Raw genomic sequence first — 27,598 nt, 5'->3', positions numbered from 1 at the left:
TTGTGGTTTCAAGGAATGGTTTATTGTAGATCCGGATGGATTATCAGGGGGTTTGGCAATGGCATGGAGGGATGGTTGCACTGTTCAGATTTTACAGCATGGTAGATTTTTCATTGCGGCATCAGTTCTGACAGCTGGTTCTAATGATCCCTATGGTGTTCTAGGTGTTTATCTCAGTTCAAATGATCAACATAGAATGGCTCAATTTGCTGAATTAACTTCAGTCACCCAACAGTTCGATGGTAAGGTTGTGTTAACGGGGGATTTTAATGCCATTTCTAATCAATTAGAGAAAGAAGGTGGGGGTGCTAAATATCCTTCTTCTATTGAAACCTTTAATAGTTTTATTGATGATAATTCCCTGATTGATATTGGTATGGTCGGAAGACCATTCACTTGGTCAAATAGACGGAGGGGTGATGAGTTGATACAGGAAAGACTGGACTGATTCCTGGTAGGAGTTGATTGGCAACAACTCTATCCCAATGCAATGGTTCTTAGACTGTCAGAATCAGGCTCGGATCATGCCCTTCTTCTCCTAGACTCTAATCCGAGAACTGAGAGATCTAAACACCGATTCAAATTCCAAGAAAGATGGTGTTCCAATGATGAAATAAGGCAGATTGTTAGAGAGGTTTGGCATGAACAGATTGATGGTTCAGCCATATATATCCTAGCTCAAAAAATAAAGTGTTGTCGGCATAAGATTGTCAGATGGCAGCAAAAACACAAATCTAATTCGAAGGTGGAGATTGATTTACTACAGTCGGAATTAGAGGAACTTCGTTTAGCAGGAATTCATGGAGGCGACATCATTTTAGAAATAGAGGACAAACTTGAAAAAGCATTGCAAAATGAGGAATCTTATTGGAAAGATAAGTCTAGAGTCAAATGGCTCAAATCTGGTGATCAGAATACAACTTTCTTCCATCAGAAATTTAGAAACCGAACCCGAAGGAATAGAATTTGGCAACTAACTGGCAGTAATGGTGAAGTGGCTACTTCAAATGCTGGTATTGCTTCTGTGGCTGAATCTTATTTCAAGGACATCTTTTCCTCCACTTGTCATGAGAACCCTGAACCTCTGTTTATTGATTTTGAACCTAAGGTTACAGCTCACATGAACCGTAGGCTTCAAAGACCAGTGACTATAGAGGAAGTGAAACGCGCAACATTTAGCATTCATTCTCAAAGTGCTCCAGGAGATGATGGTATGACAGCAAAATTTTTTCAAAGCTTCTGGAACATACTTAGTGGTGATGTGTTTCGAGCAGTTAAGAGCTTCTTTTCTGGGGACAGAATCTTGAAGGGTTTTAACCACACTCAGATCTGTTTTATTCCCAAGATTTCTGATGCTAAAGATATGACTCAGGTAAGACCAATAAGCCTATCTTCAGTCTTTTACAAGATTATCTCCAAAGTATTTATACATAGGCTTCATGGTATGATGAATAGACTAATTAGCCCTACGCAGAGTGCTTTTATTAAAGGCAGATTAATCTCTGATAATATCCTAATTGCTCACGAGTGTATGCATTACTTGAAGAACAAAAAAAGGGGTCTCAAAAATGAAATGGCGCTAAAATTAGATATGAGTAAGGCATATGATAGGGTGGAATGGCACTTTCTTTGGTTTATATTGGAGAAGTTTGGTTTTGACTCCCGATGGATCATGTGGATTCGAGAATTAGTGACAACTGTTTCTTATTCTATTATTGTGGAAGGACAACCTTATGGTTTCTTCAAACCAAATAGAGGTATTCGACAAGGAGATCCTCTATCCCCCTATCTTTTTATTTTTTGTGCAGAAGGTCTCTCCTTCTTGCTACACAAGGCAGAACAAAACAGACTAATTCAGGGTCTTCAGATACATAGGCGATGTCCCAAGGTCAACCACCTCCTGTTTGCTGATGATTCTATTTTATTCTGTAAGGCTAATCCTGAAGCATGTTCAAATATCCTGCATTTATTGAATTCTTATGAAAGCATCAGTGGCCAGAGGGTAAATCTTAATAAATCTGCTGTATTCTTTAGCCACAACACTCCGTCCACTACTCGTACACTACTGGCTAACTCTATGAATATTAATCATATTGGGGCTCAGGATAAATACCTTGGTTTGCCTTCTACAGTCTCTAAATTAAAAAAGGCTTCTTTTAGTATGATCAAAGAAAAGGTTCGGAAAAGAATCCAAGGGTGGAAGCGCAATCTTCTTTCGTCAGGTGGTAGACACGTATTGCTTAAGGCAGTGGGAGAAGCTATTCCTATTTATACATTGTCTTGCTTCAAGTTGCCTGATGGTTTAATTTCGGAAATTCACTCTCTACTTTCTCAGTTCTGGTGGGGACAAAAAGGTTCTGAAAGGAGGATGGCTTGGATTAGCTGGGACACTATGACTCGCCCACGAAAAGAAGGAGGCCTTGGATTTAAAGATCTCAGAATCCAAAATCTGGCGCTTTTAGGCAAACAGTTTTGGCGACTTGTAACACAGCCTACTTCCTTATTATCCAAAATCTTAAGAGGTAAATACTTTAGCAATGGTAATGCTATAACGGCAGAAATTGGAGTCTTACCTTCTTGGGGATGGAGGAGCATACTGGAAGACCGAAAGATTGTTAAAAAAGGTCTTAATTGGGCTGTGGGTACTGGTGAGAATATCCGAACCTTTGAGGATCCTTGGCTGCCTCCTCCGTATCCTTTAATGATTTCTGACATGCCAAATAGACAGGCTATTTCTGAGTTGGTTCCAAGAGTTAAAGATCTAATTACTGAAGATAGAAAATGGAATCAGAATCTCATTCAAGAATTATTTCCCCAAGACGCTGCAAACAGGATTTTGTCAGTTAAAATTCAGCAGAGTAGGGACAAATTGCAATGGGATTTGAACAAATCCAAGCAATATGATACAGTTTCAGGTTACAGAATTGGCTATTTATTTTACCATCCGGCTCTGGAGCTTTGCCCTAATTATATGCAACAGAAAAAGCCGTGGATTGATCTATGGAAGTTGAACTTGCCTCACAAAATTAAGCTATTTATCTGGAAAGCTCTCCATGGCCGACTTCCGATGCTTGCTCAGATTCATCACCACATCCCATCTATATCACCAATATGCCCTTGCTGTCATGAAGCAACGGAAACAGTCACTCATTGTTTGATCGATTGCTCTAGAATTAAAGACGTATGGTCTCAGAGTTATCTTCGTGACTGTCTTCCCCCTCAGAGTTCTAACGACTTTTGGACATGGTGGACTGTATCAACAGAGATACTTAACCCGTTGAAGAATGCTGACCGTAATCCTCAATTGCTTGCCATCATTTGCTGGAACTGCTGGAAAGCTCGCAACCAGTTGATTTTTGAAGGTTCTACTTCTATGCCGTCTGCCATTCTAGCAAGCTCTGTCAAGTTGCTTCGTGAAATCTGAAGAACTCCAAGTTTAGGTCGTCATCTCCATGAGACAAGCTCTTAGTTGCATTCAATTTGATTTATCATTATTTCTGTTTTAAGATTTTTTTTCGTTTTTCGACCATGCACCGTTGGATGAATACCTTCAGTGTAGTGTTTTTGGGAAATCCCCACCTTTTATTATGCTGTTCTGCTTTTGGACATCTTTGTATTTTATTTTTTAATAATTAATAAAATATAACCTATTATCTTTAGAAAAAAAATTAAAAACTTAATAAAATTATAAAAATCTGCAGAATAATTAAACCTAATCAATAAATATTATTAAACTTAAAATTGTAACAAGTAATACCAGAATTTAAAAAATCTGATATTTTATATTCGAATTACAATTATTTATATAGTGAAGTAAAACTCATTTTAATTCCTAAAATTGGTTAGAAGAATTAATTTAATTTTTTTTTAATATCAAGCTATTCTCTTCACGATTTCTATTAGTTCTTAATCAAATTTTTCGCCTCATATTTATTAATCTAATATTAATGTTGATATGGATGTTACCTGATATTATAAATTATAATGACTAGTTAATGTGAATATATTTTAATTTTGATTAACATGGTAATCAATTAATTAGTATAATTAATATTTTTCAATTTTAATTTAATTAATTCACTAATTTTAGACATTATATTTCATAATCAAATTGTATCTACATCCTTCAAGTAGTATATATAAATTACATCAACATTATACTAATAGTTGAGAAAAGAAATTTATAAAAAATAAATGATTTAATTAGTTATTTTTTAAATTAAAATCTAAATTAGCTCATATATATATTTAATTTCGAAACAAAATGTATGATACCTATTTATATAACAGATTCAACGTTATAAATTTCATATTCAGATGTTTGCTATAAATTATTGCTAGCATTATTGAACAAATTATTAAATCCATAAAATGCGTTGTGATAAGAATATTTTTATAATTAAGGTAAGAATATCCTGCTCCAATCAGAATGCTACAGACACGTCGGCAAGAGCAAATCTGAACCGTCAGATGATGAGTTTGGAAATTCCTAAGACAGTTTTCTGGATTGTTCTTGCTTAAAACCGTGGGTTTCACTTGAGTTTAGACTTCAGTTTCCAAACCCCGCTGGGGTCATTTGCTTCGTTTTCCTTTAGCAGGTACGAGAACTCATCATCTCGCTTGTGATCAAATTTTAGCAAATCTTGTAGCAATTTTAGCTTTTTGTTTGATCAAATTATTTTTTTGTGTTAATTTTTTGCATTGATTTTAGTTTTGTAGCAATGATGTATATTTCATTAAGGTTATATTAGTAATGATCCTTGTTTTTGTTCTCATGGTTGGTATCTTGGGTTAATTCTTTTTACAATTTGATATGGTTTTGATCGTTTTAGTGCATGCGTGGTTGATGAGTGATTTTGATTCTTATCCTTGTACTTAGCTTTTGGGCAGAAATTGTCAACATAAACGTAACTTTTATTTGGAGGTTGGTATCAGTTACAAATATATTTGGTGCATGGTGAAACTACAATAAGCTGATGAGCAATTAACTTTAGCTTCTGTTAATTATTTTGAGAATTTTCAGCATTTTGTTCATGGTGTTCTATTTCCCAAGAGTTCCTATTTGTATGTTAATTTGAATTGTTTTGCTGTTCTCTTATGTTGCCATTCTCACTGAAGAAGTTGTGGTTATTTCCGAAAATTGTTAGTTTTAATGACACCTTATTATGATTGCTACAAATTTAGAGGGAAGTTGTGATACCCAAGGAAAACAAGTGGCGTTTGATCTCTGTTCTTTGTATATGAACATTTGTAGTCAAAGAGTGTACTATACTGTTTGAAGTTGGTTTATGGATAAAAATATTTTTCATTCACTTACTAGTTCTTTGAAGATTGTAAAACTGTAGGATATTATACTAGCTTAGTCAGTGTAATCTTCAGGCTAGGCAAAACTCTGTGTGAATTGCCCTAAAGTTTTACATTGAGGTATCATGTTGATGAAACTCTTCCTCTCTGCCTATGCTTTATTGCAAAGATTAACACATAATTGGTCCAAATTCTAGAACTCATGAAAAAAAGGAAGGTTGTGTTAGGCTATCTATTGTCAACATATCTGTAATATTCGCCAAATTTCACATTCAACTGATAGTTTGTGCATGAAAGATTTAAATTGGATATTGATAATTCAATATGTTTATCTGATTGTTGTGTTACAGATATAGATTACAAGACTATAACTTAAGCCCCCTTTGGCATTGAAGGAGATGGGGTTTTGGACCTTGTTGGAAGGTTTTCTTCTCTTTGCAAATGCATTGGCAATACTAAATGAAGATAGGTTCCTTGCTAGAAGAGGGTGGACATTGGCAGAAATGACAGGCCCTCAGAGGAATTCCCTTAAAGGACAAGTCTTGGGACTCATATATGCATGTCAATTTTTAAGACTCCCCCTTATAGTTTTGAATATCATAATTATTATAGTGAAGCTCTTCTCTGGATGAGAATTTTGAATATGTATCACTGTGTTCTCTTCCTTCTTCATGTTGTGTTTCATGTGTAAATTTGAGCTTTGTGCTTCTCCCCTGATAGTTTAACTATTACATGAAGTTTAATTCTGAGGTCCACTCGGTAGAATTTTTCAGCAGTCAACTGGAATTGAAATACACAAAATTGAATTCTGTGCAAAATATGATAACTAGTAAAGACGTAACTGCAATATCATAACAAACATTGCCACTGCTGTGTTTAACTGAATTTATACACCTGAGTCATAAGATACAAGCAACGTAATGTAAAAGCAGAACAGAAACCCATGAAATACTGATATCATGTATTACTCAACTGGTATCATAACCTCATTAGTCCTAAACATAGGTATTGTCCATGGTGGATTGTACCTAGCTAACAAGAAATCCCCAATCACCTTATACCCATCTCTCTCCAAACACCCCTTCAGCTTCTCAACTTTCTCGTTCACAACCCCATCTGATGCAACTCCACTAAACTTCACCACACCATACTTCCTCTCTCCCTCTTCCTTGATCTCAACCTTCTCATCAATAGGCTTTGGTGCATCCTCAGCTTTCTCATATACAGATGGCAAAATAAACTGCATGGTAACCATCTTCTTGGCTTCGCCGCCGTCGCCACCACTTCCATCTTTGGTCACAACTGGGGCAGTCATAGCAATCTTCTCGCCGGTGGTGTCCTTTGTTATATAACTGGCGCAGTCATGGCAATCTTTTCAGGCTCTGTGTTCTGTGGGTTCCCTAAGGCACCAATGTAGTTTGCAAGAACCATGAATCCACCATCTTTGTTACCCTTAAACTGTGGCAATGATGGATCATACGTGACTTGAGCCACCACTGATGGTGCATATTTTCGGATTTCATAGTCTTGTGTGGATTTCACTACTTCATACTTTGGTGTCTCAACAGCAATTTTTCCAAATATTAATCCCATAGCGGAAACAGAACGAAAAAGGGTATGTTGATGATGAGATTGTAATTGCAAGAATAATAACACTGAGAGATGTTGATTTTGGTAAGAATAAGATGTGGCCTTGAATCCTTTATATAGGGACATCATGATGATGGTGGAAAGTGATTAGTATTGTGTTTTGTTTTGTATTAGAGATTGAAGATTGTTCTGGAATGTGACAAGTTGTGTTATTGTTTCTTTGGGAAGGGGTTAAGGAGTTTGGAATTTTGCTTAGGAAAATGCATGGTGGTGAATTTGCCATGATCTTTTGAGTGTGTATGTGGATGCCATGCGTCCACGACTTGCTATGTTTCGGTGCTTTTTCGGCATTTTATACCGGTGAATGGATTCGGTGTACTAAATTACTATTTTGCCTTAACAGATTCAATTTTTAAAAGAGGTAAATGATAATATCATATTCTCATTCTTTAAAGATGATCTCAATTTGACAAAAGGAAAGTACGAGGAGTTAATGGAATATTTGTACAATACAATGAAAGTTTAGTAAGTATTAGAGATATAATTATTAGTGTTATTTTTTATCATTAGCAGAAGTTTTTTGGGATGAATGGTATCATGACATGGTATTAGAGCTCTAAATTTGAAAGGTCAAGAGTTCGATTCTTGGTGAATTCAAAAACTGTTCATTTTGACATTTTGTAACTCAATAGCCCATTGTACACATTGTATAAATAGTCTATTGTCTCTCTAGACCATTGACTCAAACATGTTGAATCCGTCGGACCAACCCGATAAATCCGCTAAAAAGGCGAGTCGGGTTAGGATTTGGAGTCCGCTAAATAAAAAAAAATTATCAAATCCGTACTGCCAAATTGGCGAATTTTTGTGGGGTAGGACGGTTCGTCGGGACGAAAATTTTTATTATTATTATTTTTAATTAAATAAAAGAGTGATTACTATTATAAAATTAATAATTATGGAATTTTCAAACATTTTTTTTGTTTTTATTTTTATTCTTCTTTTAGTTATTAACTTTATTTATTTTATTTTACAATTTCGTATATTTGCTCAAATTATGTGATTTATTTTTTAAAATAAAAATGGTTCTATTGATAAATATTATTTTGAACAATTTTATTGAAATTAAAAATTAAAAAAAAGACAGTGAAAAAATTTATATTATAATTTGACTATTTTTTATTTATATTTAATTTTTTAATTATTATTTTTGGTTAATTTTAATGAATTTTATTTAAAAAAAAATCAAGCGGACTAGTCCGCCGACCCGCCAATCTGCCATAAAGTGGGGCAGGTTAGCATTTTGAACCCATCTTAGTTGGTGGGTTAGCCGGCCCGTCCCGTTTATGGAGTGGAGCGGGACGGACGGGCCCGCTTTGCCACCTCTACAAATAAATACACGAATAGTTTGACACCTATAAAAAAATTACACATTTTGCTAAATTAAGATTATTTTTTAAGAGCAAAAATGTTATTTCGGGTATCATTTTGTCAAAATTTGAGGTATTTAAGGGATAAAACAGTAGTTTATTCGCTATGGACGTTTGTGATATGAATAAATGCTATGATATTGATTATTGTCCTAAAACTAAATTAATCGCTATGTAATAATATATATTTGGTATTTATATAAAAAAAAGTTATTTTTTATTATAAAAAAATTAAAACACTAATAATATTAATAATGACCAATTTAAATAAATTTTGTAACCATGAAAAATTATATTTGTTTGATATTTTTAATCAAACGTCAATTGGTGGGATACGTGGTTAGTTTGGTTTTTCACATGGCAAGTATTTTTTAAGTTTCGCTTAATGCACATTTCAACGTGGTATTATCGCTTAATTTTATCATAATGACTCTATATGTGTTTCTTCTTCTTCACAAGTGTGTGTGTTTTTTAAGAAATTGAAATCCTAGTTATTAAAGTCTGAGAAAACTATTTCGAATGAGCTAGTTGGAGAAAATTACAAACTCAGTTACATGTAACGTGAGTTGCAGCGACTCTAAAAGTGTTGGATCAAAGAGGAAAAAGACTAAAAATCTGGATGAAAGATGTTACTTGTAACACCCTACCACACAGAGCTTTACACCTAGAATGTAAAATAGAAGTGGCTAGGCGCCACGACCTCTAAAAAATAAATATATACATATAATAGCAGAAAGAATATAATAAACTAGGAGCCTTGAAAAATAGGTGGAACAAAAATCGCAAAAATAAAAGCGCAACGCTCAAGAAACGTGATTACTTGCGTGCGAAGAAACCGAAAGACAACGAACATAGTGTAACAGAAACTAGGGATAGAGAGCAAAAAATATACATAATAACAAGCTCCTAACTCAGCCTGCGAAGTCAAGGCTGGCCGGAAAATATTTACATACATATATACATATCCCAAAGCCCAAAATACATAAATAAAACCCTAGCTCTCCATTATCCTCTAAGAGGAACAAAATAACAAGTCAATCGGAGAGAGTTAAGTATATGTATATACATAAGCTATATATCAAAATAAACCCAGGAACTACTCCGCTTCAGAAGTCCAGACGCCTAGCGAGGAACCTCTCGACCTGCATCTGAAAAACACAACACAGTATGGGGTGAGAACCGGAGGTTCTCAGCATGGTAAAGGTGCCACTCACATAATATATAAGGTCCTGGAAATGCCAGTGGCAATCCTAGAACGCCGACACTCAAATTGTAAAACTTAAAGAACTAAACAGAAACCATAAATCAGGGTGGTTCTCTAAGGCTTTCTAAACTAAATCAATTCCTTAGATCTAACCGGAACTTAAATAGAATCTTCAATCTCTCAGCCTTTCCTCCGTTCCTCCATTTCCGGTAATTACAAAGACAAACAAGCAGACAAAGCAAGCACATGTAGAATACAGATAATACAGATATCAATTATGACAGTTAGCATATTATAATCAATTAGGCAATCTCAATCACTGCACATACAAGCAATACATACAAATGCATATGATGCATGCCTATCCTATGCCTGTTGATATCAACTGTCGGTTACGTAGCCATCCCAACATGTTCTCAACCTCAAAAATACACCATGGAGAGAATCCCCAAGCTGACATGGGGAAGAGAACGCCCCCAAGCTCAATAATATCCATGGGACGAATCCCAAGCTGACATGGGGAGAAGAGACAAAACCCCAAGCTGACATGGGAAAAACAATACCCCAAGCTGACATGGAGAAAACAATACCCCAAGCTCAATGTTATCCATGGGACGAATTCCAGGTTGACATGGGGGAAACAACACCCCAAGATCAACAACCACGGAAAAAATCCCAGCTAACATGGGGAGACAACGCCCCAAGCTCAAGTTATTCAATCGTTTCTTACAATTTATCATCTTCAATTTCACAGTGATTCATATCTCATCTCATCATTCTTAATTATTTAACACCATTAAGTGTCTCACACATCATTATCAATGTCCCTTTACTCTCTTAATTACCTCATATACCATTCTCATCAGATTTATCGATCAAATACCATCTCCTCTGATCACTTATTACCCTTTTGAAAGAATCTTTCTTCATCTTCAAGTTACCACAATTTCCTAACTTCATTCTATGACTAGGCTTACTAACAATATTTAGACTAAAGAAATGAAAATAGAAATCTAGAGGTTCGATTTTGAGCTTTAAAACACAAAATCTGTTTTTGCTGAAAACAGGGCCACGCATACGCGTACGCGTCAGTACGCGTTTAGGCCAAGACACGTACGCATCCCCTGATTACGCATATGCATGCAAACCAGGCAGTAGCATTTGTCCGCGAAGGGGGTATATGCGTACGCAAAAATTCCATGTCACGCGTACGGGTGGGCCATGCATACCCATGGACATGCGTTTCTCCAAAAATTTCACTAAGTTTCAAAAGCTGCAGAATTTTAATTTCTAACCTCACACTTTCGACACGCATAACTTTTTCGTTTTAAATAATTTTTCATCCGTTCTTTAAACGGTATAAGCTTCACAGACCTAATTTTCACATAAAATATGTTTGAAATCATTTGGGGGTTCGGAAGCCAAGTTATGCCTCGCCGAAATTCGGCCAAAAACCTACTTTGCACAAAAAGCTCAAACCTCAATTTTCACAAAGACTAAACTCAATCCCACTTTCTTTACTCATATTCAATACAACCACACACCATTTAAAAATGCCAAGACCTCCACACCTTACCTCAAACAAGTATACCTCAATATACACATCATCTCATACTAAACATTCATTACCTAATCAACAAGATTTACCAACAAACCACCACAACCTTACCTTCATTTTCATACATTAGTAAACCTCATTAATTTATCATTTAGGATTCCAACACCAATATCAACAACAAACCACAACCCAACCTTGTTCAAGATATCCAAAATTTAATTCTCAATACACTAAATCAAAGGATTGAGTAGGGTTAATGGTACTTACCATACCCAAAGACCAAATGAACCAAACCCAACCAGTTCCGCAAGTTAAAACGAACTTAGAATACCAAAATTGATAAAATCTCAACATAGAGGCTCACAATTTTCGAAAATCAAAGAGGTAATAGAGACACTAAGGTAAGATTGAAGCTTACCTATGAAATTGATCTGATAGAATCGTATAGCTCGACGTGCTGGACGTGTGGTCACAAACAGTATGACAATCGGAACTCGGAGCAAGAAGTTGTGGTGGTTTGAATTTTGATTAAGGGTTTGGAAGTTTTAATGTTCTTCCCCTTCCCCCAATTGGTTGCAGCATGGAATTGAAATGAGGAAGAAAGGGAAAGATGTGTCCCTTAAAGGCTAATGGGCTGAATTGGGCCTTGGGCTCGGTTCGCCCGGTTTGGCCCGTTCAGCCCAATCTTGGGCCAAATTCTTTAAAATTAGTGTCAAAATTTATATTTTATTTATATCCATTACATTAAACTATTAAATCCCATTTTTAATTTTTTTATTAATAATTAATTTGTTGATTAGTTATTTACTAATTACTCGGAGTTTACATTACTGTGGGTTGAAAGTGGTATTGTTAAAGTCTAGTTCCATGATAAATCCTAGAAGAAGTTTCATCTGTTGTTCAAGGTAGGCAGTAAGTAAAATTTGGTTCTTGAAGTTTTGTTAGAAATTGAGATTTTGTTTTATGTTTTTCTGCACATGTTTACTGCTTCTTCGTTTATTATACGGACAAGACTGTAAATATTTTACTTGGGTGAATGGGATTGAAAGTGGGTGAGAAGTTTTGGCGAGATCTGTGATTGGGGCAAATAATGAACTTGATTTTGTCGACACTATGACCATAATAGAGCTACCTGATGAATCTAACATGAAAACGTAGTTATGAAGATAGGGAAGATTAAGAAAAAAATGAGAGAAATTAGGGTATGGGTTTTGTCAATTGGTATAGGTCGTGTGCTGTGTTTTCTTACAATTATGTTCCTAGTATTTAAAATATAGAATTGAGGTTTGATTTATTCAATCTCTTTTTCTGGGTTGAGGTGAATTGAAATAAAATTGCAATATTATCTTAAAACTCTTTGTGGATGTTTGCTTTTTTTTTTTGACAAAAGTAACCCGACAAGTTTGCATGTGTCAATATATCTGACCATAAAAATTTAAAAACTTAACAAAAATAACCTTTAAAAATTTGAAATTCAATATAGCTACTTATATTTCAAAAACCAAACACCAATCTAACCTTGACATGCAAGAAATATATATAAATTGTGACAATTACAAAATGATAATTTTTGAAATAGAATTAATGTAGGACAAAACTAAATATATGATAATCTCCCACTAACACAGTAAACATATAAGTTTATGCTAATTGATCATAGCTATTTGATAAACATAAGTATCAAAACAAACATAACTATTAGTAATATATATGTAATGTCTATATAATAGTACCAAATCACTACAACTAAATTCTCAAAAAGATTGAAGTGTACAGGGTCTATATAACAGCCATATATAACTGCATTTAACACTACAACAAGAAATCCTTAATCCAAGCCATTTTAGGTCTTAATTAGGTATGGAATTACTACTACCACTAGAGAATCTATTTGTTAGTGTTCCAAGTCTTGGAGTCAGCATAAATCGCATGAATCTCGTAGCAGTTCCAGCACTAGCACCATGCACGGTCTCTTGGCTAATAATAGGCCTACTTGAGGGATTGTTCATTGAAGGAGACCTCATGATGTTGAATAGAGCTGGAGAAGGACTCTTTGTGTTCTTCTTTTTGGGTTGGCTTTTACTATTGGAAGGCCTATTCTACATTGAAGGTCTAATTGGTGGTGGTCTTATAAATGCTGGATGAATTAGAGGTTGGTTGTCTTGAGGAGGAAACAGTGGATCATGGTTTAACAAAAGGGGCATGTTTGGTATCACCTAGTTAGAGAAAAAATAATTGCAATAATAGTTAAAAACTATAAGGTGTGAAAGATAAAATAAATGACATGAAAAAGTAAACCATGAGAAAATAAAATGGAATAATTGGAGCCACCATAAATGGCATTGCAGCAAGTGTTGTTGGGACTACTGTTGGTCCTGCATCTGGGGCTGTTGCTGGTCTTACTTCTTCAACTACAGCCATGTCGTCTTTCTTCTTCTAACATGTTCTACTATTATGTTTAGTCTAAAATAAAAAAACAAGTTAGGATAAATTTTAACATGGTATCTATATGACACTAACTATAAATAGTCATGCACTAAGATCATATTTGTAAATTATTTGTCCATATTTTCACTAGACTCTATGAGGATCTGGTTGTGTGCTCTGGTGCATCATTCCTTTTATTTTTCTTTATCGTTGGTCTTCCGCTTGGCCTCTCGTATGCTAGTGGTAAAATGTTTGCATAGTCATGCTTTTCCCAAAACTCATTGCTAGGAACAGGTTGAATCAGGAACTTATAGTTTTGTTGTACGCTCTAACAGTCAGCTAATTGTTCACATATTTTTTGGGTCTTCTATTCTGATATGCTAGAGCATCACAAACATATCGACAAGGGAGATTAATTGCCAAAATTTACAGCTGCAAGTTTTCTTCCCCAAGTCTATGTTGACCTTAACCGGCAAGCATTGAACTTCAAATATGTTACCAACTAAATCACTTGTTGGGAACGGCCTCTAACGGTTGCTCTCTCTCTTCTTGACATCCAATGTGCTCTGCTAAGCCGGAGTAATCCTGCCCATATACCCAAGGTTGTCAAACTCGCAAGTTTAAGTAAACTCGTGGAGCTGACATAAACTCGACTTGCGAGTTAACTCGTAGACTCGTATGAGTTCACCTGTTATGAAGTTTATATATATAATGTATATTTACTCATTCTAACCCTTCAAAATTAATAATATCAATCTTAAAGCACATAATAAATTAAAATAGTAGTATACATTATAAAAAATACTTTAAAATACACATTCAAATCCTCCATAATTATTCTTATACAAATACAACATAGAACACACAAAATTAAAAATTCTAAATATGTAATACTAAATCTTTAATTGAACATTGAACAATATCAAATAATCAAATTAACTCTAATCAAAATAATTAATTGCTAATCAGCCATGAATGGATGAACCATCTGGCCATTTAACATAAACGATAAGCAATAGACTCAAATTAGAAGCAATAAAATTTAAAAAGAAAAAAAATAAATCAAGAAGCAAAGGCTAAAAGAAAGGGCAAAAGACATACACAAAATAGAGGATACAGAAGAAAAGAAGGGGCAAAGTCCCAGCAATAGTAGATCGAAGACAAGGGTGCAGCAGTAGCACGAAACGATGGCGACAAAGAGTCATGGATTTCACGACGGCACAAACCAGAGCAAAGATAGAATTGTAGGAGAAGTAGTCAAACTCGTGAACGGTGATAGCACGATGGAGTTGCGGATAATGGAGATGTGAAGAAATACAAAGCAGAGGGTAGCATAGGTAAAATTCACAAAGACAATGGCGCAAATCAGAGAGGAGGTAGTAGACGTTGGCGAACAGCAGCAGCTCGACGGGGAACGACGACTGCGACAGAACATGGAGAAAGTGAGACTTGAGAGAAACGACGCAGATGAGTGAGTTGTGAGTGTGTTTTCTTTCATTCTTTGGGAGTGTTATCGTAACCCTAATAAAAAAAAGTGTATTTTTGGTTTCAAAATGACCTTTTTTGAGCAAAAATGAAGAAAAACACAAACTCGCTAACTCGGTCCTAGACTCATGAGTTTGTCCGAGTTTGACCGAGTCTAGCCGAGTCTAGCCGAGTTTACTCAGGATAGAGTCTATGGACGAGTCAAATCGATTCCATATCTAAATTCGTAAACTCGTACGAGTTTACGAGTTAACTCGAGAGTTTGACAACAATGCATATACCCCACCAATGCGTTCTTGTTCCTTGCCAAGATGCACATAGTGTAACATCTAATCTCTTCAAGCATGGTGATAATTAGCTTGCCCCTCATCTTTTTTCTATAACCATTGGACACCTCAGCATTGTTAATTTGTGATATTATTGCTCTTCATCCACTCGCTAAAATGTGATTGAGTCCATTGAGAAGGTTGAATTCTCTAGAGATGCTCACTAGTGTGAGGGTTCATCTTTTTAACTCTATCCATGGTAGCATCGAATTCCTGGGGAGTCATGAGTTTTGCACAACTGAACAATGCTACTTTGAAATCCTTATCATTCCATTGCTTAGCAAAATTTTGTCATATATGCTTAGAATAGAATCTATGATGCAATCCTGGCATAACTTCCTGTAGAGTAGGTATAATATAATGGCCTAGTTTTCGGTAAAACGGGACTTTTTCCTGAAGAAACAGAAATTTTCTAGAAGTTCAGTGAAGCAAGCACCTCCAATATACAGGCGCTGCATCATCATCAAGCAAGCAAGTACCTTCACTGCACAGGCATTGCATCATCATCAAGTAAGCACCTCTATTGAGCTAAGCAAGAATGTCGACTAAATCGTGAAAAGTTGTGCTTTTGAGCCACTTCGACTAGGAATTTCAAAATTTTGATTTCTGTGTTAGACTCAGTTTGACGAGCCGAACCCGAATCTTGAAAAAAATAATAGTATAATATTATTATATTATTATTATTTTACCCTCTTTAGTTAAAACAGAGATAAATTTAATAATATTATAACCGGGTCTGAAATCTACTAGTACGGGGTAATGCCAGCACTCTCCGATGAGCTTAACTATGTTAATACTTCATCATAGATCTTTTATCTCTGAGATAATCATGTTACTAGTGTCATTTATACTAGTAGCTCATATATTTTAAAAAATGGTGACAGAGTAAAAGGAATCGACTCAAAAGAAGAAAAACTAGAGAACATGAGATGCTCCCATAAGACAACGTGACAAGATATACGAATATGTCGAGAAATAGGATCCCAATAACGATAACCCTTATGGTTAGAGCCATAACCAAGAAAACATCACATACGAGCCTGAGGTTCAAGCTTATTGTGTTCATGAGGTTGAAGAAGGATAAAACAGACACAACCAAAAACACGAAGAGAGTTGTAATCAAAAGAAGTATGATAAAGACGCTCAAAGGGTGTAGTGTTACTAAGGATAGAAGAAGGGAGTCTACTGATAACATGAACAGTAATAAAAACAGCTTCACCCTAAGTACGCTCAAGACAGGAAGAGGAAATAAGCATTACACGAACAAAGTTAAGAATATGATGGTATTTACGCTCAGCTCTGCCATTTTGTTGAGAGGTACCAGGAAAAGAAAACTCAAATAAAGTACCCTGTTCAGCGAGAAAATTTAAAAGTTTAGAGTCACGATATTCCATAGCATTATCGCGTCCAAAGATTTTAATGACCTTTGAAAACTGAGTTTAAATCATAGTGGCAAAGTTAATATAAATCTGAGGCAGCTCATGATAATTAGTTATCAAATAAACCCAAGTAAAATGTGAATAATCATCAATAAAGACTACAGAGTATCGAGCCCCTCCCACAGTAGCGGTGGGAGCAGGGCCCCAAACATCAGAATGAATAAGATAAAAAAAAGAGAGCAAGCAAGAGAGGAATTATTAGAAAAAGATAAGGCATGTTGTTTTATAGTTTGACAAGAGATGCAATTAAAAGACTCATTTTGAACTTGACCTAAAACACTCGTAGACATAAGAGGACGCGATTTTTCTAAGGAGCTATGGGCAAGACGGTAATGCCACGAGTGAAGAGTAAATAGCACAGAGATTTGATGTAGAGGAAACATGAAAGTTCTCGAGCTCAAACAATCTTCCGACCTTATAATCAGCCTCGATGATGTTTCTCGTCCGACGATCCTGCACACGATAACCAGAAATAAAAAAATTGACATCAAAACCGAGCTCAAAAAGTTGACCGATAGAGATAAGATTAAAATTTAATTTTAGAATAAAATAAGTATAAGGAAGATGAATATTGGATTGTGAAATAAATCCTTGATGTGTGGCATGCAAGGGAGAACCATTAGCAGTGTTGAAAAGAAGGTGCATTTGTAGTGGTAGACAACGACGAAAAAAGATAACGCAGAGGAGACATATGATTAAACAACCATAATCAAACCATTTAGAATTACCTGGAGGGGGTGGAAAGAGCAGCAGAGGTATTACCAGAAAAAGAGAGAAGTTGCTTAAGGAGAGATTCAATGTTTGATGGAGAGACAGAAAGTGGGTTGAGAGAGGTAGAATTGGTGAATTCAGTAGCAGTAGCAGCAGTAAGAGCAGGCACATTCTAAGAGTTGTTAGGACGAGTTTGATACTTTTTCTGATCTGAACGTGGTGGTCTAGTAAGACAGATAGTAATCAAGTGACCCGAGAGCTTACAATAATGGCAAAACAGTTTCAGGTAATTAGGGCCAATATGACCTTTTTGTTTGCATTTACGACATTCAATAGAGGGACAGTTGGAGAAGGAGTGCCCAGGACGGTTACAGTTTCGACAGAATTTTTCCTTTCTATTAGTGGCAGCAAACACAGTTTTACTCTTAGAGCGAGTCAATCCCAAGCACGTTTCGTTATACTTAAGGCGAGGAAGAGCATCTTCAAAACTAGGCAAGGGACTTTGATGAAGAAGAGAAGTCCTAACCGGCTCATAGTCATCAGTAAGTGCCAGAAGAAAATGTATAAGACGTGTTTGGTTCCGATAATCCTCATATACCTTAGCATCAGTGGAATATTTAAGAACAGGCTCACAAGAGGTTAATTGATCCCAAATAACTTTCATCTGAGCAAGAAAATCAAAAATTGCTTGGCCACGTGCTTGCTTAAGGCTATGAAGCTTCTTTAGCAGTTGGTACTGATGAGACCGATCAGAAATAGTGTAACGCTTTGCCAAATAATCCCATACCTCTATAGCAGTTTCAAAACGTCCAAATTGTAAATGAATGCTGGGAGTAGAAGTGTTGCGGAACCAAGTGATAATCTGGTGATTTTTACTATTCCAATCTTCCAATTTCTCTGCAAAGTCTTTCTCAACATCATCTTTGGATTTGGAGGGCCCATCTTTGGATTTGTCAGTCATTGTTGGCTTAACAGGACAGACAATATCACTAGTCACATATCGCCAAAATTTTCGACCTTTAAAAAATTCTCGCATAGCTTCAACCCAATGAGCATAGTTTGAGCCATTAAGGATAATAGGAATAGGCTGAAAAATATTCAGTTTCTCCATAACAATAGAAACAAAGGCAAAAAAGAGAAGAAACTGCAAATTCGGGGTAGAAAACGAAAAAACAGATGGCAAAATCGGAAAGATCTCACCAAAAACTTTAGAGAGAGTCCCACTATCTGCCACATTAGCGCCACGTCAGCAAGGAAGGACACGTGGCACCGCGTGATTGGAGGAGGAGAACGCGTCAGCGTTGACTAGGCGAGGAGGTGGCATGCAGGTCGCGAAGCGGGTCGGGCAGGCAGTGCAGATCCGTGGAGCATCTGATGTGACGCTGAGCCGTTGATCTGGGACTCTGGAGGTGTTTGGAAGGAGGAGAACTTCAAACGAGCAGGGAACTTCAAGCGGCGCGTGGCGGCGCATCCGGCAGAGTCCGGCAGTAATTCTGGAGGTGTTGAAAACTTCACAACGAGACGAATGCGGTGGTAATGGCGGTGACGAACCAAGGATTCAAGAAAGAGTCGAAAAATAAGGACAAAGTACTGCCGAAGGGGACAAAACACAAGAGCTAGAAACCAATTGTTATTGGAAAAAAAAAACCTATGCTCTTGGTACCATATTAAGAACAAGAGAGTAATTTGAAAAAAGTGCATTTGATTATTATTTAGTGTATTAAAAAGCACAATGTAAATGGATATATATATGCGCTAGAAGAATTAAAGTAATAATAACATAGAATCCTGTAATTAATATATAGATATGTTATATAAATGTAAATGATACTAATTTATCTAAATTGATTTTAATGATTTTTTAACATATTTTATTATTATTTCTAATTGTCAATAAATATAAATGATGAATAATAAAATAATAATTATAAAATAAAAAATATATTTTAACATTAAATAATAAATAAAAAATTAATTTATAAATAAAATTAAATAAAAACTATTTAATAATTATAAAAAAATTAAAAAATATATTTTATTATTAAAATCATTTAATAGTCTAAATATTATGATCTTGTCAAATTCTTTATTCTGAGAGCCAATCCAAAAATTATTTTAAAGCTTAACTCAACTTAAAAAGATCAAGTATCAACTCTACATTTAACTTTCGTAGAGGATTGAAGCTCCAATGGTTTGAAAATGATAAGATTATCAAATTAAATTAGGGAGAATACTAGGAAAAATACGAACTCCTTTTTTTCCCATTTTACTCCTCCTATATTCAGTTTTAGTAGAACCAAAAATTTCAAATCTCAATGAAAATTTGCCCGTTTATCTTTGACCCATTTGAGAGAGAGAAAGAGATTGCCTCTTTTCTGAGCAAAAACAAAAGAGGGCCCCACAAAATTAGTAGAATCCAGCTAAGTGCAGTGATTTACAATTCAAAATTTCAAATTTCAAAAAATCCTCATTTTTCCCTCACAACAAAACAAATAAAGAAATAATAACGTTAAATAATTATAATTCCTTCTAACCCAAAATCCAACCGTTGCAACTTGCAACAAAAAAAAAAAAAAAAGACCCAACAAAACTTTTCACTTCTTTTTCCCTATAAATCACTGAAAGCTCTCTCGTCCCCACACACACAACCGAAAAACCCTAACTTTTTCTTCTCATTTCTCTTTCTTTCTCTGTGTCATTTCGTCGAACAGCTTCAATACACTTCCGAAAATGCGTGAGATCCTTCACATTCAAGGTGGTCAATGCGGCAACCAGATTGGTGCCAAGTTCTGGGAAGTGGTCTGCGCTGAGCATGGCATCGACCCCACCGGAAGGTACGGCGGCGACACCGATCTTCAGCTCGAGAGGATCAATGTGTACTATAACGAGGCCAGTTGTGGCCGATTTGTTCCCAGAGCGGTTCTCATGGATCTTGAACCGGGAACCATGGACAGTGTCCGGTCAGGGCCGTACGGTCAGATCTTTAGACCGGATAACTTTGTGTTCGGGCAGAGTGGTGCTGGGAACAATTGGGCTAAAGGGCACTACACGGAGGGTGCCGAGCTTATCGATTCGGTTCTTGATGTTGTGAGAAAGGAAGCTGAGAACTGTGATTGCTTACAAGGTATGTGTTCTTTTTTCTTTTTCGCGTGCTTATTCTTATTTTTTTGAGTCAAGGTTGAATCTTTTGCTTGTTTCGTTGACCGATTTTGAATTCTCTGACTTGTAAAGAAATGTTGAAGATTTCGCTTGTTCTGCGGCTGGTTTTATTTTACTTTTTTGTTTATTTTCATTTTCGGTGATTTGGTTTTAGGTTTTGAAATGGTAATGGTTATGTGCTTTCTGATTTTGGGTTTTGGTTAAAGATGGCTTTTCGTATTCCGATTTTCTTTTTAAATGATTATGTTTTTGAAAGGAAGCTGAATACTGTGTTTAGGGTTTGTAGGTGATGGATGTGATTTCTGTTTTCTTAAATTAAAGATGGAAACTTTGTATCTGATAATAAAATGGGGATGTTCTGTTTGCAGGTTTTCAAGTGTGCCATTCTCTGGGTGGAGGAACTGGGTCTGGAATGGGTACCCTGTTGATTTCAAAGATCAGGGAAGAATACCCAGATAGGATGATGCTTACTTTCTCAGTCTTTCCATCTCCAAAGGTTTCCGACACTGTGGTTGAACCCTACAATGCTACTCTATCTGTTCATCAGCTTGTTGAAAATGCTGATGAATGTATGGTTCTTGATAATGAAGCCTTGTATGACATTTGCTTCCGTACCCTCAAGCTCACCACACCAAGCTGTAAGCTTTCCATCAGAATCCCTTTTGAAATTTGCATTTCCCAATTGCTTTTAGGTTTGATGTATTAATTGTCAATGTTGGTTTTAACTTGAATTTGATTGTGTCTTGTGCAGTTGGTGATTTGAACCATTTGATTTCGGCAACCATGTCCGGTGTCACATGTTGTTTGAGGTTCCCTGGTCAGCTGAACTCTGATCTTAGGAAGCTCGCCGTCAACCTCATCCCCTTCCCTCGGCTTCACTTTTTCATGGTAGGATTTGCTCCTCTCACCTCTCGCGGTTCTCAGCAGTACAGGGCCTTGAGTGTTCCGGAGCTCACACAGCAAATGTGGGATGCCAAGAACATGATGTGTGCTGCTGATCCTAGGCACGGAAGGTACCTCACTGCCTCCGCTATGTTCCGGGGAAAGATGAGCACAAAGGAGGTTGATGAACAAATGATCAATGTTCAGAACAAGAACTCGTCATACTTCGTCGAATGGATTCCAAACAATGTCAAGTCCACTGTATGTGATATTCCCCCTACAGGATTAAAGATGGCCTCAACATTCATTGGAAACTCCACCTCAATTCAGGAGATGTTCCGAAGGGTGAGCGAGCAGTTCACTGCTATGTTCAGAAGAAAGGCTTTCTTGCATTGGTACACAGGGGAAGGCATGGACGAGATGGAATTCACAGAGGCAGAGAGTAACATGAATGACCTTGTTTCGGAGTATCAGCAATACCAGGATGCCACTGCTGATGAGGATGAGTACGAAGAGGAAGAAGAAGATTACCAGCAACATGACATGTGATTTTGATCATCAGTGAATGCGGTGACCGCAACATCCTGTTGCCGGAGGGATATAGTATACTGTTCCGGCTAGCACTAGTTTACATTGCTTAATATCAAACTATTTCTGGCTTTTGTTAATGTTTTTCTTAATATTTTTATGTACTCGTTGGTAGAGAAGACAGTATATTAAGCAACTATTATTTTCGAAGCTATCCAAATGTTGCATGTTGCTTATTATTTTTCTTTATCGGACTCACTCAATCACCAAAACGGTTGAATGGTTTTTGTATGACCGACAAGCGATTAGTATCCTTAGATTTGAAATGCTATTATTAATAAATTGGCACTACAAAATATCAAAAAATGCTGTTAGGACTTAGGAGTAAGGACCAGTCTCTTGTGGCGCTATTATCAACTACAAGCTTGCGTGTAGCATACGTTTACGGACCGACCAGAGTTGAAAGATTTGATAGGGTTGGAGTTTAATTTAATTGTGGCATTATCAGTTTGGTGATGCATATTGTGTGTTAACTATATCGTTATATTTAGGTGCTTATACATTTTTGATAAATTAGAATAACATTTTTATTATATTAAATTTTTTTTTTGAAAATTAAAAGTAAAAAGATTCTATCTTACAACATTTTTTATTATTATCAAAATTGTATAACTATCATAACTAAAATAATAATAATCACCGTATTATAAAAATTCTTTTTTTTTATAAGTTAGCAAAATCAATTCAATAAATATACCGGAAAAATTCAAAATTTTAATTGGGTAGGAGGACCAGTGTCCAACATGGTCGCTAGCTGATGGGAGGTACCATATATTATACAAAAAATGTGTATAAATATTTGGTTCACCCGTAACATGGTTTTAATTTTATATTATAATAATTTGAGTATAAACTACAAAGCCTAGATGAGCTTTTTGTTTCTATTTTTTTTATTTCTCCATTTTTATAGTCATTAAACAAAAAAGGATTAATCTTAGTGTTGTTATTATAATTTATAATTTTTTTTTGTGAAAGTCTTATAATGATACCTGCATTTGTTTTTGTTAACATAACTAAATAAAGTATGATCTGATCTTACTGGCTCTGTATGTGTTTCGGTGTTGGTATTTGTCACATATTATGATAATAATGCTACATTATTTATATATTATTGATATGGTCATAATAAATGAGATATAACTCAGGTGAAATCCGTTACAAACTCGTCCACTTATGAGCTATAACTCGGCGCGGTCCGTTATGAGCTCACCCATTCATGAGCTATAACTCGGTATAATCCGTTATAAGCTCGTCCAATCATGAGTCATAACTCGGTCAAATAAGCGTTTCCACCATAACCGATGATATAACAGTATATGAGAAAGAGACGTTATTCACCTTTTCATAAACGACCTTAATACCAAAAGCATAATGGAAAAATAGCCTACAATATAAAGCAAGGTAAAGTGTTCTTTTAAGATTATTCGAACAAGATAATACACTGACTTAAGTTTCGGAGTGCCTTTGCAGGTACACTTCCCCTCCTCTTCATAGCTCGTACTTTCACACCACAACACAAAGGAAAAGCTCGGACTCAAGAGTTGGACGTTCAGCCTCTGAGGACATAACTCGGTTGTCACCTCTATTTCGCAAGCAAGATCAATTGGCGCCCACCGTGGGGCCGAAGATATAGAATTTTCTTTTTTGGTCCCATTGTTTTCGCTCGTACTCATGGCTGACGTACCACCTCCTTCACTATCCGAACTCATGCGGATGGTAGCCGAGCTACAACAAGCCAATCAACGGATAACTGACGAAAACCAAATAATGGCTGCTCAAATTGCTGAACTGAACCATGTTCGGATAGAACATAACGACACTCATCACCAGCAGCTAGAGGATAATGAGCATCATTTCCAGCCCTCTCATGTCTCGGAGACTATCCGAGCTGATGTAATTCATCCCGAGGATGAAAAAGAAGAGTCCGATGAACTTGTAGGACCCTTCACGGAAGAAGTGATGAACTTCGAATTGCCAAAGAGATTCACCCTGCCACTAACCCTCACACCTTATGATGGGCTCGGAGACCCGAAGAAATTCCTCAAAAAGTTCCGATCAATAATGATCGTCAACGGTGCATCCGACACTGTTTTATGCCGTTGTTTTCCAAATTATTTAGACGGTCCTGCACTTGATTGGTTGTGTACTTTGCCTGCAGGTTCTGTTTCGCGATTTCAGCAACTGGCCAAGCTGTTTGAAGAACACTTCGCCGGGTCCACAATATATCTGCATGACTCTGACTATCTGAACACTATCAAGCAGGGGCAGAACAAAAGTCTGAAGGACTATATGACTCGCTTCACCAAAGTCGCCATCAGTATACCCGACCTCCATCCCGAAGTCCATTTGCACGCAATCAAAAGCGGCCTCCGACCTAGAAAGTTCCAAGAAACTATTGCGGTAGCCAAGCCCAAAACCCTGGCCGAGTTCCGAGAAAAAGCCAAAGGGCAAATCGATATCGAGGAGCTCAGACAAGTTCGGAAGTCTGATAAAACAAGCCACAGAGACGACGATAAAACTCCAAATAGTAAGAAAGATTTTAAACTAACCCCTCGTTTTGACTCTTATACGCAGTTTAACACTAAGCGAGAGGACATCATCAAAGAGATTTTAAATTCAAAACTCATCAAGCCACCAAGAAAGGCCGGCACCTACCAAGACACTAAGAACATAGACAAATCCAAATAGTGCCTTCCACCAGAAGCACGGCCACTCCACTGATGACTGTGTAATAGCAAAGGACCTCTTAGAACGCTTAGCTCGGCAAGGTCATCTCGATAAGTACATCGGAAGTCACATCCAAAAACGTTCCACACTTTCCAGGAACGAAGATTCATCAGAACAACAGTACCGAGGAAGAGAGAAGGTAGCGGCGAACAATTATGAAAAGCCACGAGGAGTCATTAATTATATTTCAGGAGGATACGCAAGTGGAGGTTCTTCAAACTCGGCGAGAAAAAGGTCATTCCGAGCAATATGCTCGTTAAAAGGACCACAAAACGAAACAGAGAATCCAACACAACTACCGCAGCTCACATTTACACAAGGAGACTACAACTCTAGAATACAGAACTTGGATGACCCCATAGTTATAACTCTTCAGTTGGGAGATCTACTAGTCAAAAAAGTACTGCTGGATCCTGGAAGTAGTGCCGACGTTCTATTCTACTCAACATTTCAAAAAATGAAGCTCAGTAACAACATTCTCCAGTCAACAGGGGGAGATCTGGTCGGTTTCTCAGGCGAACGGGTCCCAATAATAGGATCAGTGTGGTTACAAACCACATTGGGTGAGCATCCTCTTTCAAAAACTTGTGATATTCAATATTTAGTGGTAGATTGCTTTAGTCCATATAATATTATCCTTGGTCGCCCTTTCTTAAACAAGTTCGGCGCCATCGTTTCTACAGTTCACCTGTGTGTTAAGTTCCCTTTGCAGGACGATCATATCGTCACAATCCATGGAGATTATAAGGAAGCTCGGCACTGTTACAACATCGGCATGAAGTTCCAAAATTATTCAAAACAGCAAGTTAACAATGTCGATCTCACACACAATAGCTCGGCATTAGCCGACCTAGATCCAAGAACCGACTTTCAGGAAAGGCCAACTTCATCCGATGACTTACAGAAGGTCTATTTCAACAATGACCCAAACAAGTTCACTTTTGTAGGTAACTCAATAAGCAAAGAGGAACTAAACGCCATCACCACCTTCCTACAACAGCAAGCCGACCTATTTTCATGGAAACCTTCAGATATTCCCGGCATAGACCCACAAATCATCAGCCATAAACTAGCTATAAACTCATCTGCGAGATCTGTGCAGCAAAAGAAAAGAAAACTCGACGAGGAAAAACGAAAAGCGTCGTTGGAAGAAACACAAAAACTGATAAGTGCCGAATTCATCAAAGAGATCAGATTTACCACCTGGCTCGCCAATGTGGTTATGGTAAGGAAACAAAACGGTAAGTGGCGCATGTGCGTCGATTTTACTGATTTAAACAAAGCATGCCCAAAGGATTCGTATCCTTTACTATCCATAGACTCTTTGGTAGATAACGCTTCTGGTTACGCTACCCTAAGTTTCATGGATGCCTATTCAGGGTGCAACCAAATACTTATGCATCCCTCTGATCAATGTAAAACAGCTTTTATTACTGACTTCGGAAACTACTGTTATAAAGTTATGCCTTTTGGACTAAAGAATGTATGAGCAACTTACCAACGTCTTATGGATAAAGTTTTCGCCAAACAAATCGGCAGAAACATCAAAGTTTATGTTGATGATATGGTCGCCAAAACAAAAGTCGGCAGTAACCATATTGACGACTTAACAGAAATATTCGCCCAGATACGCCATTACAACATGCGCCTGAACCCGAAAAAATGCGCTTTTTGAGTACAACGTGGTAAGTTTTTGGGATTTTTATTAACAAACAGGGGCATCAACGCAAACCCGGACAAATGCCGAGCAGTTTTGGACATGACAAGTCCTAAGAATATAAAAGAAGTACAACGCCTCACAGGAAGGCTTGCTGCATTATCAAGATTTGTACCTTGTTTAGCTTCAAAGTCTAATCCTTTTTTCCAAACAATTAAAAAGAAAAACAAATTTCAGTGGACCGACGATTGCGAAAGAGCTTTTAACACACTAAAAACAACTCTCTCGCAACCGCCGATTCTACAAAAGCCCCTCTAAGGGGAAGATTTATTTCTATACCTATCGGTTACTGATTGGGCAATAAGCTCGGCTCTTGTCACAGAAAGAAGCAAAATTCAGCAACTAGTCTACTTCGTCAGCAAAATACTCCACCATGCCGAGCTTAATTATCCGAGAATAGAGAAGCTGGCCTTAGCATTAGTCTTCTCAGCACGAAGACTCCGACTTTATTTTCAAAGTTATGTCATCAATGTCAGAACAGATCACCCACTACGACAAGTACTACACAAGCCCGACATTGCAGGGAGACTTATAAAATGGTCAATCGAGCTATCTGAGTTCGACATCAGATATCAGTCCAGAGGAGCAATAAAATCGCAATTTTTAGCCGACTTTGTTGCAGAGCTTACACTACCATCAGAAGATGACCACACAAAACAATGGACCTTGTACATAGATGGCTCATCCAACAAAGAAGGATGCGGCGCTGGAATACGACTCGAAGCCGACGATGGTTCCATCCTCGAGCATTCCTTACACCTATCTTTTAAAGCCAGCAATAATCAATCCGAGTATGAAGCCCTGGTCGTAGGACTTCGGCTTTGTTTAGATCTTCAAATACACACAATCAAGGTATATTGTGACTCCTTGTTGGTTGTGCAATAGGTAAATGACCTGTTTCAAGTAAGAGACCCTCTTCTATCTAAATATTTACTGTTAGTCAAAGATTTAATTTCACAATTTAAAAAGTTTGAAATACAACACATACCAAGAGAACAAAACCAAAGAGCCAATATTTTATCAAAGCTCGGCAGTACTCAGTCCGAGATAT

General features: G+C 36.8%; 4 protein-coding genes and 1 pseudogene across 4 annotated transcripts; 3 read left to right on the top strand and 2 right to left on the bottom strand.

The window, feature by feature from the left end:
• Positions 1-4,458: 4,458 nt before the first annotated feature.
• LOC112727883 (protein transport protein yos1) lies at positions 4,459-6,980 on the top strand. The gene is made up of 2 exons (XM_025777809.3): positions 4,459-4,598; positions 5,655-6,980. Exon 2 carries the CDS (start codon positions 5,703-5,705, stop codon positions 5,934-5,936), a length of 234 nt encoding a protein of 77 aa, XP_025633594.1. The 5' UTR covers positions 4,459-4,598; positions 5,655-5,702; the 3' UTR covers positions 5,937-6,980.
• LOC112727882 (heme-binding-like protein At3g10130, chloroplastic) lies at positions 6,154-7,023 on the bottom strand (annotated as a pseudogene).
• A 10,623-nt stretch (positions 7,024-17,646) lies between these two features.
• On the bottom strand, positions 17,647-18,585 carry LOC140176813 (uncharacterized). The gene has a single exon (XM_072208365.1). The coding sequence runs from the start codon at positions 18,583-18,585 to the stop codon at positions 17,647-17,649; it is 939 nt and encodes a 312-aa protein (XP_072064466.1).
• Positions 18,586-19,768: 1,183 nt separating this feature from the next.
• Positions 19,769-22,257, top strand: LOC112727881 (tubulin beta-2 chain). Its single transcript, XM_025777808.2, has 3 exons — positions 19,769-20,598; positions 21,002-21,271; positions 21,385-22,257. The coding sequence occupies exons 1-3, from the start codon at positions 20,205-20,207 to the stop codon at positions 22,062-22,064; spliced, it is 1,344 nt and encodes a 447-aa protein (XP_025633593.1). The 5' UTR covers positions 19,769-20,204; the 3' UTR covers positions 22,065-22,257.
• Positions 22,258-23,774: 1,517 nt separating this feature from the next.
• Positions 23,775-27,432, top strand: LOC140176812 (uncharacterized). Its single transcript, XM_072208364.1, has 3 exons — positions 23,775-24,676; positions 24,792-26,071; positions 26,870-27,432. The coding sequence occupies exons 1-3, from the start codon at positions 23,775-23,777 to the stop codon at positions 27,430-27,432; spliced, it is 2,745 nt and encodes a 914-aa protein (XP_072064465.1).
• The last annotated feature ends 166 nt before the right edge of the window (positions 27,433-27,598 follow it).

Source organism: Arachis hypogaea, chromosome 12 (genome assembly GCF_003086295.3).
Source record: "Arachis hypogaea cultivar Tifrunner chromosome 12, arahy.Tifrunner.gnm2.J5K5, whole genome shotgun sequence".
Taxonomy (NCBI): domain Eukaryota; kingdom Viridiplantae; phylum Streptophyta; class Magnoliopsida; order Fabales; family Fabaceae; genus Arachis; species Arachis hypogaea.
This window is presented reverse-complemented; position numbering and strand designations above follow the sequence as displayed.